Genomic DNA, 19,313 nt, shown 5'->3' with positions numbered 1-19,313 from the left:
CAGAACAGTTTTGATGTACAGGGGAGTTCTGGGAAGACCTCAGTGGTGATACTGCTCCTGACTGTTCACACAGGTCCATTACGTCCTCTACAAAACCTGCAAGCCGCTTAGCGGTGAAGCAATCCGGATAGCCTGAGGTAAGCTCTTCCCACTGCTTGTTCGAAAAACTACTGAACAAGTTATTCAAGAGGGATACCAAAGGATGTACTGTAGAATTATCCCGATTGGTCTGAACTGTTTCATCATTTGTCATTGTGTTGTTTGAGCTTGCCATTTCACTTTTTTGTTTTTTATGTCTAAAATGTTGTTTTGTGTTAAACTCCGTGTTTGAACGTTTAAAGCGCTGCTGTCCCGCTGTATGAATGCGTTTCAACTGAACAGCCAGGTCTATATATAAGGTCGGTTTCATTGTAACGTCACCAGTCAAAGGACTGGCCCGGCTCGTCATAACGAAAGGGGCGGGATAAATCTGTTGCTTAGCAACTGAAAAAAAGGCACACCGCGCTGAATGCTACATCCGTCCTGCGACGGTACACCGCCTCCGCACCACCGTTTAAACATGAAGTGTGGATGTTAGAAGATCCCAAATATGGTGAGCTACTGGAAAATTACTCACGTTTTTGTTCTTGAGAGTGAGCGATAATAAGCGACATTTTATTGAGAAATTACAGTAGTCTGTCTGTTTCTCTTCATAGCTCTTTTCAAAACACGGTTACCTTTGGTTTGTTTGGCTCCCAGCTTAAAACGTAGTTTCAGTGTTTTTGCCTTCTGTGATTAATTCTGGTTTGCCTGCTTTATGGAGCTCAAACCAAGGCAAAATTGAAGTATCAGTATTTAAATGTAAATAGACTCAAACTAGTGGATCAAAGGGGGTCCTTTCAGGTGCCAAATCTCCACTGCTAACATTTTATGCATGTTTAGCTTAATTGTAGAAAAGGTGCTTGTAATAATGTTTGGGTGAATAGGTGAATGAGGCATGTTGTATAAAGCGCTTTTTAATGCACGAGCAAAATACAAAAACCCTATATAAAAAGCAGTCAGCTTACCATTTATGTATTTGTTCCATTGAACGCTTCTGTGAAAATCAATTTGATACTTGTTCAAATAAAAAATTTGAATCGATTAGTTGTTTTCTCAACATTTATTAATCGACTATATGCAGAAAACTGTGACACTGTGGAACCCTTATTGCCGTTGTTGCCCTGAGGCAACAGACCAATTTCAATAGCATCAAATAAGGGTTAAAATAATTTAAGGAAAAATGAATTCAAATGATTTTCTGTAACTACAAAAATGACCTAAATAAGACAGAAATACACATTCATTTTTATCGTTTTGTCAACAACAGGGCGCATGAGGTTTGTTCAATATTTGTTGTGTCTACAAGGCTCAGGCGCCCCCAAGTGTCTTATTTGTATAGTTGAAAGCATTATAAAGGAACGCAAAACTAAATTACATATAATTATAATTCTTGGCACTTTCTGGTGTGTGTGAGTTAGTGTTTCTCTTTTATGATTTGTGGGTCCAGCATCAAATTCAGAATCCTTCCCATCACACATGAGGTCTTGAATAATCATCTTATTTTAAAGACCTCGTAGTTTGATAGTTTGCTCCCTGACCGTGGTTCTGCCAGAGGGTGCTTCCTGTTAAAAGTGAGTTGTTCCTTCCCACTGTATTGAGGTTTTTTCTTTTTAATTGTAGACTTTCTACCTTACAATCTATACCACCTCGAGGAGAATGTTGTTGTGATTCAGCTCTGCATAAATACAATTAAATCGAATTAAGTGGGTTCAGCTAATTTGTGAAATAAATGTGAGTGACACGGTAAGTAATAGCCTGCATGTAACTCATTGTAAGAAGAGCAATATCGCCCCCTCCTGGTTCAACTTTTTTTTTCTTTGCAGTAATCTTTCCAATAATAATACATATGCACTAACCTCATGCTTGCTGTTAACAATAGCCTAAAGACATAAAATCAAGTTTAGTTTTTTCTTTAAGTTTATGTTTTTTATATGGTTGGCATTTATTTTGTTTCTTTTTAATAATTATATTGATTCTATTGATTGTTTGCCAAGCACTGAGGTCTCTGCTTAGACTGTGCTACTGGGATCACTGATTTAAAAATGAGGCAAAAGCACCAAAGTTGTGCTCCAAAACAGTACAGTGAGCTACAACCTGTTTCTGTAGTAATTCAAACACACTTATTGTTTTTAAATACATACATGTTTAGTTTTTTTAAACCTAATTATATAATTTTTTTTGCAAAAATGTCACCTAAACACCCAAATATACGTAATTCAAAACTTACTTTAATTATTACCCATTTGGCTGGTAACATGGACCCAGTCTGATGGATAGTTACTGAACAGATAGTCTTTTCTTTAAAGGCTGCAGTCAAAGCAAATCATTGTAAAAACAAGACAAGTCAATAAAAAACAAGTAATAACTATCATACTAAACTACAATAGAGAGAAAATCCAGTAAATATAATTATATTATGTAAAAAAATATACAAATATTTACCTCTAATTTAAAAAGACATTACAAGGGTACTAGTTTCATTTTAATCTAAACATAATCTAAATTGACACTAAATCAGTTTAAATATTACAGCTGAAGGTGATTTTAATAAATGTACTGCTGCTTGACTTTGTTTTACTACTGCAGTATAATTTATCATGTACAAAAGCTCCAAATGTTGTTTCTCTGACTTAATGTTCTGATGACGTTTGTGTTATTTTGCAGGAAATAGTCAGGACCCAGATGAACCTGTGCTGGAATTCAGTGCGGGTGAGTAATATGAGCATTTATGAAGGCTGTCCATGACCCGTAATTAAATTTAGCGTCATTAGTCTTATTTTGTCTCTCAGTGCAGGTATGTAATGTGACAAAACCGCTAATGATCTGATATGTTTGGGATGGATGGGCTGTGAATTATATAGTGAATTGTCTTATTTTGTCGCTCTGTGCAGGCTAGGGCCTATTATATGCTGTAGCCTGAAGGCAGCTGAGTTGCAGAGGATGGAGTGATCACTGGCTTTCTACTTACAGGGTGGTGGGTCTCAGAGGACAATTGCTACCCCTGTTGAAGTGAACAACGTGTGGAGTGCAACTGGCTTTGTGGCATAGCTGGCTCTGGCCTTGGACTGTGTGTTTTTACTTTGTACCTAAATGGGACACTGGACTTTTAACTATTATTCATTGTGTTTATAAATAAAATTTTAGAATTTTATTGACTGTCATCTTTTTGCCCACGGCGGAGACGGTTGGTCAGACCTAGAATCTCTTTATGTGTGTGTGTGTGTGTAACATCAGCAGGGTTTTGCATAAAAGAGTGTGAGCAGGTCAAAAGGTCAATTCATTTATTGTAGTTTTATGGCAGCACTTTCTAGTGGCCTTGAAGCAAACAGTCTCCTAACTAAGCCATGGCATCTCCGGTCTCTCCTACTTTTGTGTGCTGTGCTGGAGGAGCAGCATTGGATCTAGTGATACTGAGTAAGCTGATTAGGACCGGCCTGGAGAAATGTGGTTTGCATGAAGTATCAGGAGAAAAACAACCTTGTATTGTAAAATAATAATACACGAATAATAAATACTTTTCATGACATTCAGATTTCTGGACTCACGAGTTCATAGAACATTAATGTTACGAAACATTGAGATAAGTCTTAAAACTACATTGTATACTTATTATTTATTTACTTTAATCAGATTTGACTGGTATTTTTAAACATTAAGTTTTTGTTCCTTCAACTATTGTATTTAAGCTTATGACTCACTCACAGTATGTTTATATAACTGTCTAAAAAACAGTGAGGATGTGGCCGCAGTGGCTGAGAAGCAAGAAGTTTGCTTTTTCTTTTTTTTTCTTTTTTTTAAATTGGGAAGCATAAATGAACATACCAGAAAACCCTGCACGAAGGAGCCATATTTGTTTTTTGTGTGTGCATAAGATGAAGCTTTAGTATTATTACACATATGATAATGATGTTAGCATGCAACACACAAACTCAAGTGGTGTTGCCAAGATAGTTGCTGACTGGCAAGAAACTTCTAGAAGAAATCTGGTGACAGTCCAAAGCACAAACGAACATGTTTAATACTCGTGCAAGACCCTGTGGGAAGGTGCCAGATTGCTGTATTTTGTGTGAATCAGGAAAAGTGCACGGTGATGACTAAAGCTTATAAAACATCTCTCTCCTTATGTGTGCATATATGAGAAAGAAAATTCTGCCAAAGCAACTTTAGCTTCTTGCAAGCATCAGTACACAAAGGATGCTAACACAAAGCTAGCCAAGAACCAAGAGTGATTTTAAAGTTGAACGTATGCCGACCCCAGCAGCCAAAGGGAGCTCAGGGGAGAGCTTCTTGGGGTCCAGTGATGTGTCCTGAAGAGACGACATGAGCTCTCCCTCCTGTAGGCCCACCCCAGCAGTAGGTGCTGTCTGTCTCATTCCGAGTTAACTGCTACTCCTCTACATCTAAACGAGCCAGTTGAGGAGGTTCAGGCATCTGACAAGGGTGCCTCTTGAGCGCCTCCTGGGTGAGATGTTCCAGGCATGTCCCACCAGGACAGACAGGACACACCCAGGACATGTTGGGGAGATCACAGCACTCAGCAGAGAATGCCTCAGTGTCCCCCAAATAATGGAGGAGCTGGCTCGGGAGAGTAAGGTCTGGGTCTTCTCTGCTTATGCTTCTGCCACCGAAACTAGATACCAGATAAGCTCAGAAAAATGAAAAACCTGTTTAAATAAAGGTTAAAAAAAATGTTTGTCATTAGCTAGTCTGTGTACATGTACTTCTTCTCCAGTGTTGAAAATGTTAAACTCACAACCTGCACATTTTCTGGTTGCATCATCAAATAAATCCCCCCAAAAGTGGTCTGAGTACTTTTACACTGGTTTTATGCTGCGATATTTTCAAAGTCTTTCACTGAACACATTCAGTCACACATTGTTCATAATTTATTGGAAGTTTATTGTTTAATGTCCTGTCTAAATAACTTCAGTCACCATTTGTATTCATTAATGAATAACTGACTTCTAATATTAAAAGAAATAGAAACTGTTGTGCTGTTGTTCACCTAGAAGGGCCTGCTTCTGGATGTGCAGACTTTGTGCGTCAGTGGGAAGGTCAGGGTACAGGGTTCGAACCTCCTCATGAGATGTCGTATCTGCTGGATAAAAGCAAGCTACATCACATCAGGGATTGTCCTAGAGCTGCCCTACAGTAACAATCAACTGACTAATATATGAAATACTTGCAGTAGCACAATAATAAACACAAAGCAAAAAAGTGTTTAGTGAAGATAAAAAAAACCCCATCACAGTTTTAGTTTGGATAAAGGGAGACAGAGCACCAATCTAAACAAGTCTAAACCATCTACAAAGTGATTGTAGGAGGAAACAACCTTGACTTCCTTTACATAGCTTAGTACTGAGAATAAAAGAAAAGCATGATTAGAATTATTTGTGCTTCTTCTTCTTTCGGCTGCTCCCTTTAGAGGTCGCTACAGTGGATCATCCGCCTCCATCTCTCTATTTCTAGCATCCTCCTCAGTCACACCAACCCCCTGCATGTCCACCTTCACTACATCCACAAATCCAGCACCACAGTTACTCTCTTCGCACCTTATCATAGCCTTCACTCCTACCCTCTCTATGCCTCCCGTCTCCATCCTCTTCAGAGTTGCCTCACTTCCTTCTCTAATTCAATTTTCATCCAAAGTACTCCTTCTCTCTTCTCAACACACATTCTTCACATTAGCACATTTCCATCTCTATACTTGGTTACTCTCTTCCAGGACAATTTATGTGCCTTGCCATTCATTAAAAATCATTTTCTCCTTAGTGTCCAGCCTCACATACAACTCACTACAAGCCTTTTCCTGTGCCAGTGACACCTCTCTCTTTGCTGTGCACCTAGCCTTTTAGTACTCCTTCCTTCAGCTCCCTGACTATCCCACTCTTTCTTTGCCAGTCTCTTCCTTGAATACATTCCTGAATCTGTTATTATTTGTGCAATGAAAATTAAATCAAGAAAGATTTTGCTTTTACAGTCTCACTGCAGGTTGACACATTATAAGCACGCCTGTGGTTCACATAAGCATTAAAAGCTTGTATTACTCCCTGATGTTTTGCCTGTTAGCATGTGCAGCAGCTGGAGAAGGACTCCTAGCTGAAGACAGGACAGCTTCTCGATGTGCAGATTGGTCGTCTTCTACGCAGAAGCAAAGGAGAAAAACCCCAAATTAAACAGAACAACTACTTCTAATTACAAACAGACGTCTCTCTAAAACCGTGGCAGCAGTTCACCATGTCAAATGCTTTCTTGTCGTGCACAGTGACTATAACAATTAGCCCCACTGGCTGCACTGTCCTGCAGTGACATAAGTTAATTCAGCATTGCTATAAAACAATGAGGCTATTACGTTTGACCTGTACTTGCAGAATACATTCCAAAGCTTTTGTTCCCTAAAGCATTCGTCCTTCTTTGTGAGCAGTTTGTGTCAAAAGAAAAGCCCAGAAACAGGCACCAGTTCAAAGGCATTTCTCAGATGATTTGCTGTAAACTTGAATACAAGCACAGATGAATAAATGTCTTGTAAAACATTGTACTGAAAACATTCTTCACTACGAATATCAAATTAAGATCACGCGTTAACAGCCCAGAGTTAGTATCGTAACTGTTGTGAATTTTAGCACTACGGTTAGCATTTACAGGATATTGTTTTTGATGATATTATACAAAGGACCCTGTTTCTGCAATGCCTTTTGTTTAAACTTCATTTCCTCTTTCTGTGACCCCACGGGCACTTCCTTTGGCCTGCTGGTTTGGAAAACCCAACAGTTCATCTATATGTAAAGAAGGCACTTAAACTGGAACAGACATGGCTGCGTTGATCCTGCCGTGGTATAATAGGACAAAGTGCATTCCTCAGTGCACCTCAGGCTTACAGCCTGCTAAAGCTCACATACAATTGATTATGTGCCTTTAGGTATATATGGTTAAACATTTCCTAGTGTAAATGACTACATGCAGTATTCTACCATGTGTAAACTTATATCCCTAAAGGATTCTAACTGTCTAGTGTTTAATGGACCTGTCAAAGATATATTGAGATTATAGAAGGCCCCTTTCAGAGCTAGGGGGAACTTCCTTATATGGTTGTAACTTGAAAACACACGAACCCTTCTGCCTATAAAAACCCTGCATAAAAGAATAAACTTTGAGTTGATTTTGGGAAAGCAACCCGTGCAGTCTCTGTGTCGTTTTGTTCTCCCAGCTGCTCCCGACGTCGTAACTAACCCAGCTGAACGGCATACCTGATTGTTACTTTGAATAATTTTGAATCTGATACAAAACTCTGCTTATCGGTGCTCACGCCTCAGGAGGAAACCCGATCCACGGATGATCCGGGATGGAGATTTCTTTCAGTGTCTTTGCCTCACCACATCTGGGGGTTAACTGGGTTAAATTCAACACAGCAGCATCTCTAAATGACTGATTCTAAGCCTGGCACAAAAGATAGAAATCCCTGTTGTTCTGGCATCTTATGCCTGCACACATTACCCTGCTGTTCAGTGGTGCCTGACTGCAATACCTGTTTACCAGATTGTAGTGGGTCTCGTGTGAATCTGTGCAACCCATCTGAACCTCCAGTTGTCACCGCTCTTTCCTCAGACACCAACGTAAGGCTGACAGCACTCTGAACACTTCCTGTTGATCATCTGAAGCACAACAGGGGACTGAAGGCGGGGCAGGGATCGGGAAAATAAAGGTTTATAATTTGCACAAATCTAACCCTGCTGGCTGGGAATTTCATTGGGTGGTGGGTGGTTTGGTGCTGACACTGAGCAATTCTGTGAATGCAATTTTTTTTTATTTATAGAGTTGTCATACAGGGCAAAATGTGAAAAAATTTGCAGTGAGTTACTCAGAGTTCTAGACGAGCGCTGGCTAAAAACAGAGGAGGGCCTAGATGGCGCAAGATTTGCCAGCTTTTTCTGCAAGGTTGGGATGGGCGGAGAGGGCTGCCTCTGCAGGACGACAACTAGATTCTTTCTTTGTCATTCTTTGACAACGACACAGCGGTACCCCGCCTCTCGCCTTATGACAGCTGGGATAGGCTCCAGCACCCCCCGCGACACTGAAAAGGATAAGTGGATGGATATTACTGAGGAGTCAGCATGGGGCGCGCCTCTGTCAGTGCGCCCCAGGGCAGCTGTGGCTACAATGTAGCTTGCTATCGCCAGTGTGTGAATGTGTGTGTGAATGGGTGAATGACTGAATGTAGTGTAAAGCGCTTTGGGGTCCTATGGACTAGAAAAGCGCTATACAAATGCAGGCCATTTACCATTTTTACCATTTTTCTCTTCATTGTTTAGGTGGATCCTGAAGTTTCCTATGTCACCATCAGCAACACCTAGAAAACCAAGATAAGGTGTTTTGTTTAGTGATATCTGTATGTTTGTTTGTTTGTTATTATTTTATCTATATATCAGACAGCTTTTTTCAGGTTCGTGTTGATGATGAAATGATGCAGTGACTTCTGCTCTACTGTCAATTTTAAAATAACATAGTTCAAGCTGTTGAAAAAAAAAGAATTTGCATTTAATGGAAAGACAATTTTTGAATATTGTTTATGGGTCCAACAGATTTAACCCTTGTGTGGTGTTCATATTTTTGTTACTCAGCCAGTGTTCATGGGTCTGGTGGACCCGCTAGAGTTTTGGCTTTCCAAATTAACACTATCAAACAATTTTATGTTAAATTACTCAACAGATGTTTACTTCATCCCAATTACAAGCCATATGAACAGCAAAGATGGTTAATTTTTTCCCTTTCCCTTTGTTAGATCACATTTATGAATTAATGTGCTTCTCGTTTGTTTGTTTGTTTTTATAAAATGTTATTAAAAAATAAATCAGTTATAATCAAGTGGAGTGAGTGGAAAGACACAACACATTTACACGTGAAGCAATATGTTTCACAACTAAATGGGATCAGCTGCTCATCAATGGTGACATTAGGCCCAGGGTTGTAAAACAGGGGGAGGTGGTGCATACACTTATCCCACACTGTCCTGATGGCAGCTAGCTTGTCTCTCTGCCGTCGAGCTGGTCTGTCATCTCGGTTATCAAAACGGATAATCCTGGAAATTTTGTGGAAGTTTTCCAGAGACATTGATGCACGGAAAGGTTCTTGCCGGTTTCTGCATCCCACAGGATTCTGTGGATTCCCCTTCGGACCTGAAAACTCCTGCAAGGATAAGAACCCCAAAGTAGGCCTTTGGGGTTCTTGGAGGAATTTGGTCCATCTCCTTCCACCTCTCTCCAAAAACACACTTTCCTTCTAGATTACTGCAATCCAGAATAATTTTCTGGATGGAATCTGGGATGAAAAGCTCAAATGAAGACTTGATGTCCTGCACATGAGTAACTGTCAGCCGTTGGCCCTGGCTTATCACAGTAACAGCTCTGCAGGGTGGCTCATTTCTTGGGCAAGAAGACCATTCAATTTCACCAGTTATTGACATCCATATTTCTTCACTTGCTGTCTGGTGGGCTTGTTCTGGTCCTGAGCTGGCTGCAGATGGAGTACTCGTCTTCGTTTTGTTACTAAATGGTGCTCAACCTCATCCTCTTCTTCAAAGTCACTGTCAGACTCTGAATTTTCAGAAATGTGAAATATTCTGAAACCTCTTTGTCAACATCATCATCAGAAGCCCCTCTCTCTTCCAAAATCAATTGGATGGCCCTCGCAGCAGATAATCTTTTGCCATCTTGATCAGTTGTGATAAGGAACCACACTGGCAAAGTCTTATTTATAGTATTATGCCCCTAATTTGCAGGTGGGACAGGGTATGAGAAAATAAAATTTGGATCCCTCAAGAAAGAGGGTAAAATGTGTGGGAATGTAAGAGCAGACGGTGTTGATAGTTGAATTTTCAACAATGTTGCAACTTTGTGCGGGAGCAGGAGGGGAAGAAAACACTATCAGCAGCACCAGAAAGGAGGAAGACAGAGTGTGGGAACACAGGACCTACACTTTCAACACTTTTATTAGACCTGGGTCCAGTGGACCCGAACACCTTGTATGTAATGTAAATGTGTGGGGGGAGGTACAGTATGAGGTCATTGAAAATTAGTTTATGTTCTTCACAGAAAATAAGCCAAAGCCAATGAATTTCAGGTTGAAAAAATAAATTGTTTAATTTTTCTTTTCAAAAAAAAACTGAAAACGGGTCTCACAGACCCGAACACCATACAAGGGTTAAAACCAACTGGAGATTGATTTACTTGAGAAGAGCAGACTTTTTGATAATTTATAGAAAATGGATTGTTTGGTGCAGAAGTACCTGGTGCGGGCAGCTCCAGCTTCGCCCTCCTGAGCTGTGTATTTTCATTTAACCTAGCTAACGCTGTTTCTAAAGCAAGAAATGGGTCTGTAATATCTTGTTCCTGGTTATCCATTTTTTATTATTATTGCTTAACAGGAATATATTAAAAGAACAAAAAACCACAAAAGACAGTTTGTTTGAAAAAACAAAATGAAAAAAAAAACACAAACTTTTTATAAGATGAGCTGAACTAATTCAGCGAACAGAGATACCGCGCGAAGAGCGATTGAAGCGAGCTGCCTTCGTGTGCGTGTTCGCCTTGTCCTCGTTGTCCTCGTTGTCCTTGCGATCCTACCGGTCCTGCTATTCCTCCTTCTGAGATGCCCTGAGAATTTGAGGGTAAGATACAAACAGTTAGTAAAGTTAAATAGAAAAGGGATAGTTTTTATAAAATGAGAAAAAGCGAGACCCTAGAGAGACTGACCGTGATTGGGTCTCAAAGGCAGGCGCGGTGCATTTCGTGTGTCTGATGGCGGAGAAGAAGAAGCGTTTCTGGGGCTCCGATTGGCCGGAGCATCCGGAGTGAGATCGGAGAGCGAGTCTTGCCTGGCCCCGGCGGACAGGCGCAAGTTTTTCCCAGAGGGTCGCGGGAGAGAACAAGCTCCGACGGGGATGGAACTGGGGCCGGATGAAGCGGGGCGATCTAGCATAGAGAGCAGATGCTGTCTGTCGTGTGTGGAGAGACGGATGTTCTTGCCTGTGGATCGCTCAAGCACTGGTGGAGAAGAATTCGGCGAACTCGAAAAAAATAAAGCTGTCCAAGTCTGAGATATCTAGAAAGTTTGATAAAAATGAAAAAGAGGGTAAATGTTTTGTTTTTCTTGTACAATTAGCTGTTAAGAGGGAGAACAAGAATGAACCAAACCAAACCTACCAACTCGATCGAGAGAACCAAAAAGAGAGGAGTTGAGCTCGCTTATCTCAGAGTCTGAAAAGAAATAACAACGAGTATTTACAAACGGGGAAAAACAGTAAAATATAAACATTATATGAACAAGAGTGAGAAAAATGAGGTACCTGATGAGGACATGATCGCTGCTAAAGTTTAGTGTACAAACGCACTTTTTAGCTCTGAGTGTTAGAGGCGAGCTTATTTATATTTTTAAAAAGTGTATTCCAAGTGTTACAGAAGCTATTTTGCATGGCTTTTGAAGATGAAAAAGCTTTTGAGAGAATGGTAAAAAGGAAAATGCGAAAATGTAGTTAGAGGGGGAAGATTAACACTTACCGAGTGATATGCACATAGGGCACGCGAAGGCAGTTGTTGTTGATCCCTGGTTTCGTGGCTGTTGCGAGCTCGCAAGCAGTCTGAGCGGCGCCAGTTGTTGATATGTCTGAAGTCAGAGGTCTTCTGGGAGCTCGACGGCAGTCTTAACCTCAGCGGGAGATCATAAAATCAGACCTGGAGCCGATTGGCTAACCGGGGTGCGAAGGGAGCTGTGCGATTTGTTATGTGATTGGCAGGGGGCGAAGTGAGGGGGAGTTGGTCTCTGGCGGAAAATTTTCAAACGATGTAAGCAGCGCATTTAGGAGCAGAGCGGGGAACGAACAAGGAGGAAAAAATTGTGCTCTGCTCTGGAAGGGTCGGCGATTAAGAGCGAGGTAGAACTTAGACTGTGCGTTGAATTTTAGAGGTTGCTAGTAAGAGGGAAGTTTTTGAAGAAAAAAGACTAAGGAGTTTTCCCCCTGTTTTGGATTATAAGGCTTTTGGGAATAGAGGGTAGCTAACAAGTTATTCTAGGGTTTTTGGGGAAATCGCGGAGGAGTTTTTAAGGAGTTTTCCCTGCTTATGTTTCTAAGGATTAGGTTAAGGGGGCTGCGGGGATCGCGAGAGTTTTTTTCTGAGTATGAGTTTTATTCTAAATCTACAAATGCATATAAATCGAAATAAAGTTTTGCCCCAAGGCATGCAGCCTGTATTTCCGGCCATACTGAACGTTACAAAAGCACAAGTTTAACTAAACAATTTTAATATGGTTTAAGAGATTTTTAAACACATAAGCACGGAGCCCGAGAGAGCACGGTCCGGAGACCTGTGATTCAATCAAAAACCAAAATACTTCACCCGGTATCTTTGTACTAGTTTGTCTGCATAGCTTGTCTCCTGTAGCCTTTGGTGACAAAGGAGGAGAGCCTTCGACCTCCGCTGTTCCTCATGGAGAGGTTAATGACAAGGTCGAAGTGGTTCTCCTCCAGGTAGTTCATGATGCTGCGCTGCTTCTCTTTGGTGGCACATTCATCGCTATCGTACTCCTCAAACGGCCAATCGATTGCAGTCACCTGTACAAGGAGACAAAACAAACTTAAAGACAATATCTTAAAGAGTCTTAAAGTTTCTATCCTGATTTCATCCTGTCATAGATTAATACTTAAAATAGAGTGTTATTAAAGTACTTAAGTGAACGCCACAACTATGAGCAATGACATTTCGAAATAAATTTCTGCTGTTTTTCAAAAGCTCTAGCAAAATAAAACATTTTTTACAGTTACATTGTATCCATGTATAAGTGCTGCTCATCTGGAATCTTTGGTTTAATGTGCAATTCAAGAGGAATGATAAAGATGTAAAGGTTACCAGGATTAAAGCATTTAAAAACAAATACACATAAACACGACCATATTCATGAGTCACTCACAGATGTGCCACTGCAAAATAAGTCGATTTTGATTTAAATAAAGTTTGTTACTCCAAAAAATGAAGCCTGTGTTAAAAGAATTACCTTGACTCCATGCTCTGTGTAGAAGTCAGCCGTGCCCATGCTGGCATACAGGTCATATCCCAAAGACTCCAGGGCCTGCACGGTGGGCAGCAGCTCACTCTTGTTCTGCAAACACAAGTCAATGCAAATAGTTTGGATAAACCATAAAATCATAACATCAGTGCTGAAAGCTGGAAAAATCTATTTCGTTTACTATGCTTCACACAACCGGAACACTCTGCAGATGCTCCTTAAAATCAGATCACTTTTAAACTTCTTAAATCTATTGTGGTAGACAGACAGTTTCAATTTCAGCTCATCTTATCTGACATCGATGGCCTTTTCATACAGTTCCATTTGCTGTTTTTTTAACCCAGCATTCATATCTTTAGACTTCCCTGAACCACGGTCACCCCTTAATCTAGTTTTTATATTTTCTATATTCAGGCAAACAGATCATAATATTTCAACGCCGCAGAAAAAAATGTGGTTCGATGATTTTTATTCCATTTGTGTTGCTGAGATGGTTTTGATCGAGTTTAACTACATCTGGTCTCATGGTGATAATATTTACAGTTATCAGCTGTTGGTGGAATCATCAACAGCTGCTGCAAAAACAAATAATCAAGGTTTGTTGCTTTTCTCGTTAGAAAAGTAGCAGATGCATAAAATCTGTTGTTTATTCCCATGTGACTGATCAGCCACAAAAACATCTGCCAAACATAACCCACAGTTGTGACTAGACTTTAATGTGCCACTAAAATGCATCATTCGTACTTCCAGCTGCATCACTTGTGAGCTGAACTCACTGTTCACATCTGGATCCCTATCTGTTGTGTTTCTGTCAGTCGAAACCTTTAAGTACCTTATAGCTGCCGATGGAGAGCAGGATGTTCTTCTTGGGGATCTTGAAGCCTGTGGAGAGCATGGCTTTGAGGTAAGCCTCGTACTGGTTCTCCCCAAAACAAGCTACTTCTCCAGTGCTGGTCATCTCCACCCCGAGCACCACATCAGCTCCGGCCAGCCGAGAGAAAGAAAACTGAGGGACCTGGAGGACATTTGGTTGAAAGCAATCCGTGATGCTCAGTCAGATGAGAAGACAAAAGTGATTTAACATGAAGGGAAATATTTATGATTGCTTTCACACTACTTACCTTGACTCCCACAATCCCTTTCCCTTTCATCAGGCCCACTGGCTCCACGTCCTCCCCGATAATGTACTGGGTAGCCAGAGCCACCAAGTCCACTCCCAGTGTCTTGGACACAAAGGGGAACGAGCGAGAAACTCGGACGTTGCACTCGATCACTTTGAGCTGGTCATCCTGAGAGAAAAAACACAGCGGTCATTCAGCCGCCACTGTGTCAATCTGCTTCACCACTGGCAGGATGGACCAATCGTGATGCAGCTTTCTGACGGCCAGCTCTGTGCTGTTAGAGGGAAACGTGGATTTAGTGATAGAGGACAAACCTTAGTTTGGATTCTTTAAAAGCACTTTATCTAAAATAACATTTCATGCTGATAATACCCTAATGTGCAGGAACCAGCGGTCGATTTTGGTCAGCTCATACAGCTTTTCCACAGTGTAGCCAGCTTTGAATGCTGCCGCCAGCACAAAGATACGCTTATCTGTAGGAGTCTCCTGGTAAGCAGAGGGAGCACAACATACTAACTGTGAAGTAAAGTGCTGCTAGTTATTTGCCAGCCATGAGCATCAGCTCAGACATTTGGGCTTATTTTCTCAAAATAAATAAATAAATAAAAATAAATCAGCCACACACATAGTAGCAGAACATGATTAACAGCATGCAATGAAACATTCCTCAAAAAACCCAGAAGCAGGAAGCATTACAGTAGTAGATAGCTCAGGGGAGATCTGGCACCATCTACTGGTCCCGTTAAGACAGAACAATACAGTTTTGACCTTTTAAAATGTCCTTATCACAATCATTTATAGGGTCACCATCCTAATAGAGGTGTAGTAAAACAGATCAACATGCTTTAATGTGCAGCACCATCACTCATCCTTAAAAGCCGATGGCATTGCATAGCAAAAGCACCAATGTTGTGTTCTGACCAAATATGAATCATCATATCATTGCATGGTTGGCTGAAAATGGTTAAAAATCTTTCAACCTGAGATAAAGTATTTGCTGACACTGCAGTGAACAGGTCGTGCAGCAGCAAGGCATTTTTTAACCAGTACAACCATTTAACCTGGACTTCAGCTATGGGAGGTTACCTTTTCAGAGACAGGCTTGATGGTGTGGTCAAAGCCAACACAGTTCTCATCCACCATCCTCAGAGCTTTCTGGAAGGCTTCCTCAAAGCTACGACCAATAGCCATCACCTCCCCTGTTGAAGAAAAGGTTCAAGCACTGAGCACAATATCCATAATAAGCACCTGACTTACTGGCTTCTCTGCTCGCACTGGTAAAGGTTAACTTTATAATCAAACTGTGAAATAAAGCAGTAGAGTAAAACTTTAATGCCCTCATGGAGAAATCTGCTGTGATAGCAGTGCAGAAAAAATAAATAAATAAGAATAAAAAAAGAAAGAAAAAAAACATAGTAGGTGCAAAAGATGACCATCTGAATTTATTGTTAGCTTTACTGAGACCAAACTAAGTATTTTTAAAATGTTCTGGAATACTAACAGTACTAAATCTACTACCTATTTACAATTTGTTACAACATATTTTTGTTCCAAGCTCGCTTTTGCCTCTTACCAACACTCTTCATGGAGCTGCCTATCTTGGTGGAAACCCTGAGGAACTTGCTGAGATCCCAGCGAGGCACCTTCACCACACAGTAATCCAAACTCGGCTCAAAGTTTGCCGTTGTCGAGTTTGTCACTGAGTTTCTGGACAAAAATACAGACGCAGTGCAAATATTTTTCATGGGTGAATCACTTAATTTAAAGGCGCTTTACAGTTAAGACATTTATGCCAAAAAATAAAAAAAACTACAATGCTTATGCTGCAACTGCTCAAAGCAGTTTTGTCAAAACAATAACTTCAAATTAACCAAACTGCCAGCTGTGCAGGTGATGAATATCATCTTGTCACCAACATTTCCAAATTTCTTTGCTGATGAAAAATTGTGAAAACGTTTATACTAAAAAAAATGATTGAATTTCAATGATCAGATGTCTTTAAGTGTAATGATTGACTAGCTACATGTTTCCTGGGTCGGTGTGACACTGTGGGGGTGACTATTCAGGGTAAGCACAACAGGTCCACATGCAGTGAAGGCAGCGAGTCTGTGCTGCCTTACTTTACAGGCATCTATGCATCACAATTGTTTTTTGGTCGTTTAATATAGAAAAATTGATTTTAAGCTTGAATACTTTAAACCCCACTTTTAAAAAATGTTCAGTTTAGCAGAATACTGGAACGTCTTTGTTGGATGTCATCATTCTTTAAAAGCAGCGATGCCCCTGTTAGATCATTATCCGCCGTTCTTAAGCTGAGAGACGTACTTGAGCTGTGGCAGCGGGATCCCCAGACCAAGTTTAGCTGCTACGTAGGCCAAAGGATAACCAGTCGCTTTACTGGCCAGAGCAGAGCTCCGTGACAGGCGGGCATTCACCTCAATGATGTAGTACTGCAACACATTATACATAGAAGATACAATTCAATCACACACATTACGGGAATTAGACCAGGAGCAGGAATACCAGCTCCCCATGCACACAAGACCTGTTTAAAGGCCTGTTCTGATACATAAAGCCTATTCATACAAATCTATTCCTGGTTTGTATGAAATGAACTTGGTCACATTGATACCTAAAACAATTTTCTTTTAAAACTTATTGAACTAGAATTTACATAGCAAAGACTTTTTACAACCTTGGTTTGGAGCCAAAACAGTAAATGTAAGCCGTTGACATACCTGGCTGTTACATTATCTGCAGATCCAGCCGCACACTCTGTACATCCTATAGCCATATAAACTGTATATACTTAAAGTCATGTTACCACCCATGCTTATTTCAATATACCTACACTTTCTGTACTATTCATTACAGCATGTCACTGGCTTTAAAATAAGGAAATGCAAAACAGATCCACTTTATAGGTGAACACAGTCCTATTTGTGCTTTTCATCACCCAGGTCTTCACATATATGCTTACCTGTTCAGATTCGGGGTTAAGAGCGTACTGGATGTTACACTCTCCCACGATGCCGAGATGTCTGATGACTTTAATGGCCGTGTTTCTCAGCATGTTGTACTCGCGGTCATTAAGCGTCTGACTGGGAGCCACTACAACGGATTCCCCAGTGTGGATACCCAGTGGGTCGATGTTCTCCATATTACACACCTAAACAAGAGGAAACAACAGCCACTTTAAATCGCCCTCAGTTTTTTTTTTAGAGAGTATAAGCTGTTTGTTCTCTGGTCTCCTTTTACTCACAGTCACACAGTTGTCATAGGCATCCCGGACCACCTCGTACTCAATCTCCTTCCAGCCTTTCAGGGATTTGTCCACCAGCACCTGAGAGGTGTGAGCGAATGCTGCCGTTACCAGAGAGGTCAGCTCCTCTCTGTTGTTGGCAAAACCGGAGCAGAGGCCTCCGAGAGCGAACGCTGAACGAACCAAGACGGGGTAGCCAAGACGCTCAGCAGCCGCCACCGCCTACAGCAGAGTTAATCAGATAAATTTAGACTTCACTGGGGCAAAAAACAATCCAGAAGCTATTAATTTATAAGCGAACACGTCTCCTCACCTGTTCCACCGACAGAGCTGCTTCACTGGGAGCTACATGCTCATTGATCTCTTCCATTTTCTCCACAAAGATTTTCCTGTCTTCGGTCATCTCAATGGAGGAAACAGGAGTTCCCAGAACCTGCACTTTATATTTCTCCAGAACGCCCTGCTTGGTCAGCTCTACACCGCAGTTCAGTGCAGTCTGACCTCCAAAAGTCAGCAGGACGCCGTCCGGGCGCTCATTTTTTATCACCTGTAACAACAAGATGTAATGACACGAAGCACTCACAACACATGAAAATGAGACAAACAGCTCTGTGGATTTCACACTGGGAATTTCATCCCATCCAAGACATTTGGAAGTCTGCAACTGAACTAAAAGCAGCTTAAGTCATCTTTTTTTTTTTTTTTAGCCTCTTCGTTTCCACTCTATACTGCCGTATGATGGATGCAGGTAGAAAGCTGAGCGGGGATTTTTATATCTTTGAGCCAGCACATTTTTACAGAAATGTATTATGAACACTGAAATTTAAAAATAAAAATAATAACAAACTACATTAAATAAACCTGGGCAAAGAAGGTAAAAATCTGAGGGAATATTTGTCCTCAAACTTGTTTCTTTTCATTATCATTATTAATCCGCACTCTTATTTTTCCTCTCTTACTAATTAATTACTGGCTGTTGTCACTATATTGCATCTATATAAAAACCAGAGTGGAGCAACGAGCTCTCTTTAGTCCACCAGCACCAACCTTTATCTTACATGATGACTTCCAATGGAGCCGCGGATTTAAGGGCTGTAACACAAAGCTCATGTTTTGCCTTTGCTTTGCTAGTGCTGCATTCAAGTGTTCAACCAAACAAAGTGATGGACCACGTAAAAGTGTATCTTATCCACAGTAAAGAAATAAAAATAAAGGTTGTCCTAGAACCCACTGCCCCAAATCCTACAATACAGACACAAAAGAAGACTGAACTACCTTCAACAGTCACCAAAGCTACAAACACACCTGTGCAGAACTGCTCTGTGTTCTGTGGTGGGCTGTGATTATGTGAGACCCCTCAGTCTTTAAGACAAACACAATCTGGGGTCAATACTGACTGATCCGAAAAAACAAACAAACAAAAAACAGTTGACCTACAAATTTCACTGTGTCCACAGTTTCTCTTCTTTCATCAGTCACAGAGTTGCAACAGAGAGAATCCATACCTGAGTGACGTACTCTGCTGTAATCGGCAGAAAGTAGACTTTGTCAGCCAGATCTTTGGAGGTCTGGGCCCTATTTCAGGAAGCCGGTTTAGTGCAAACTCTGAGTAAGTATACCCTGAGTTAACGAAAACTCTGGCTTTTCGGTTTCACAAAGCGAGTTTAGATTAATCCTGAGTGAGTCACTATGATGACACACTCTGTGAAGCTAACCTGCTTTCCGCCGGGAGAGAGTGATTAGAGCGCGTTTGGACATTTTATCATTTCCTGATGATTTTCTGTGTGAACGTT

At 40.9% G+C, this 19,313-nt stretch overlaps 1 protein-coding gene and 1 long non-coding RNA gene across 3 annotated transcripts; one reads left to right on the top strand and one right to left on the bottom strand.

Moving 5' to 3' along the window:
- Window positions 1-486: 486 nt before the first annotated feature.
- Window positions 487-5,211, top strand: LOC146649335 (uncharacterized). 2 transcript variants are annotated; one of them, XR_014908186.1, is made up of 4 exons: window positions 487-592; window positions 2,746-2,790; window positions 3,052-3,539; window positions 4,461-5,211. It is a non-coding gene; the product is annotated as an uncharacterized LOC146649335 (long non-coding RNA). The 2 variants fall into 2 exon arrangements; XR_014908185.1 differs by having other exon boundaries at window positions 3,052-5,211.
- A 4,980-nt stretch (window positions 5,212-10,191) lies between these two features.
- LOC146649334 (multifunctional protein CAD-like) lies at window positions 10,192-19,097 on the bottom strand (the record flags this gene model as incomplete). Its single annotated transcript, XM_085387576.1, has 14 exons — window positions 10,192-10,730; window positions 10,830-11,178; window positions 11,280-11,333; window positions 11,634-12,685; window positions 13,126-13,230; window positions 13,970-14,152; window positions 14,259-14,426; window positions 15,345-15,457; window positions 15,832-15,965; window positions 16,584-16,708; window positions 17,239-17,427; window positions 17,521-17,742; window positions 17,834-18,067; window positions 19,026-19,097. Coding segments are annotated over 11 exons (1,746 nt in total), but the record flags the coding sequence as incomplete, so codon positions are not given.
- Between the last annotated feature and the right edge of the window lie 216 nt (window positions 19,098-19,313).

This window comes from Rhamphochromis longiceps, linkage group LG17, assembly GCF_057381845.1.
Source record: "Rhamphochromis longiceps isolate RC_006_pf linkage group LG17, R_longiceps_female_GT1.1, whole genome shotgun sequence".
In the NCBI taxonomy this organism is placed as follows: domain Eukaryota; kingdom Metazoa; phylum Chordata; class Actinopteri; order Cichliformes; family Cichlidae; genus Rhamphochromis; species Rhamphochromis longiceps.
Note: the sequence above shows the minus strand (reverse complement) of the source record. Positions and strands in the feature narration are given on the sequence as shown.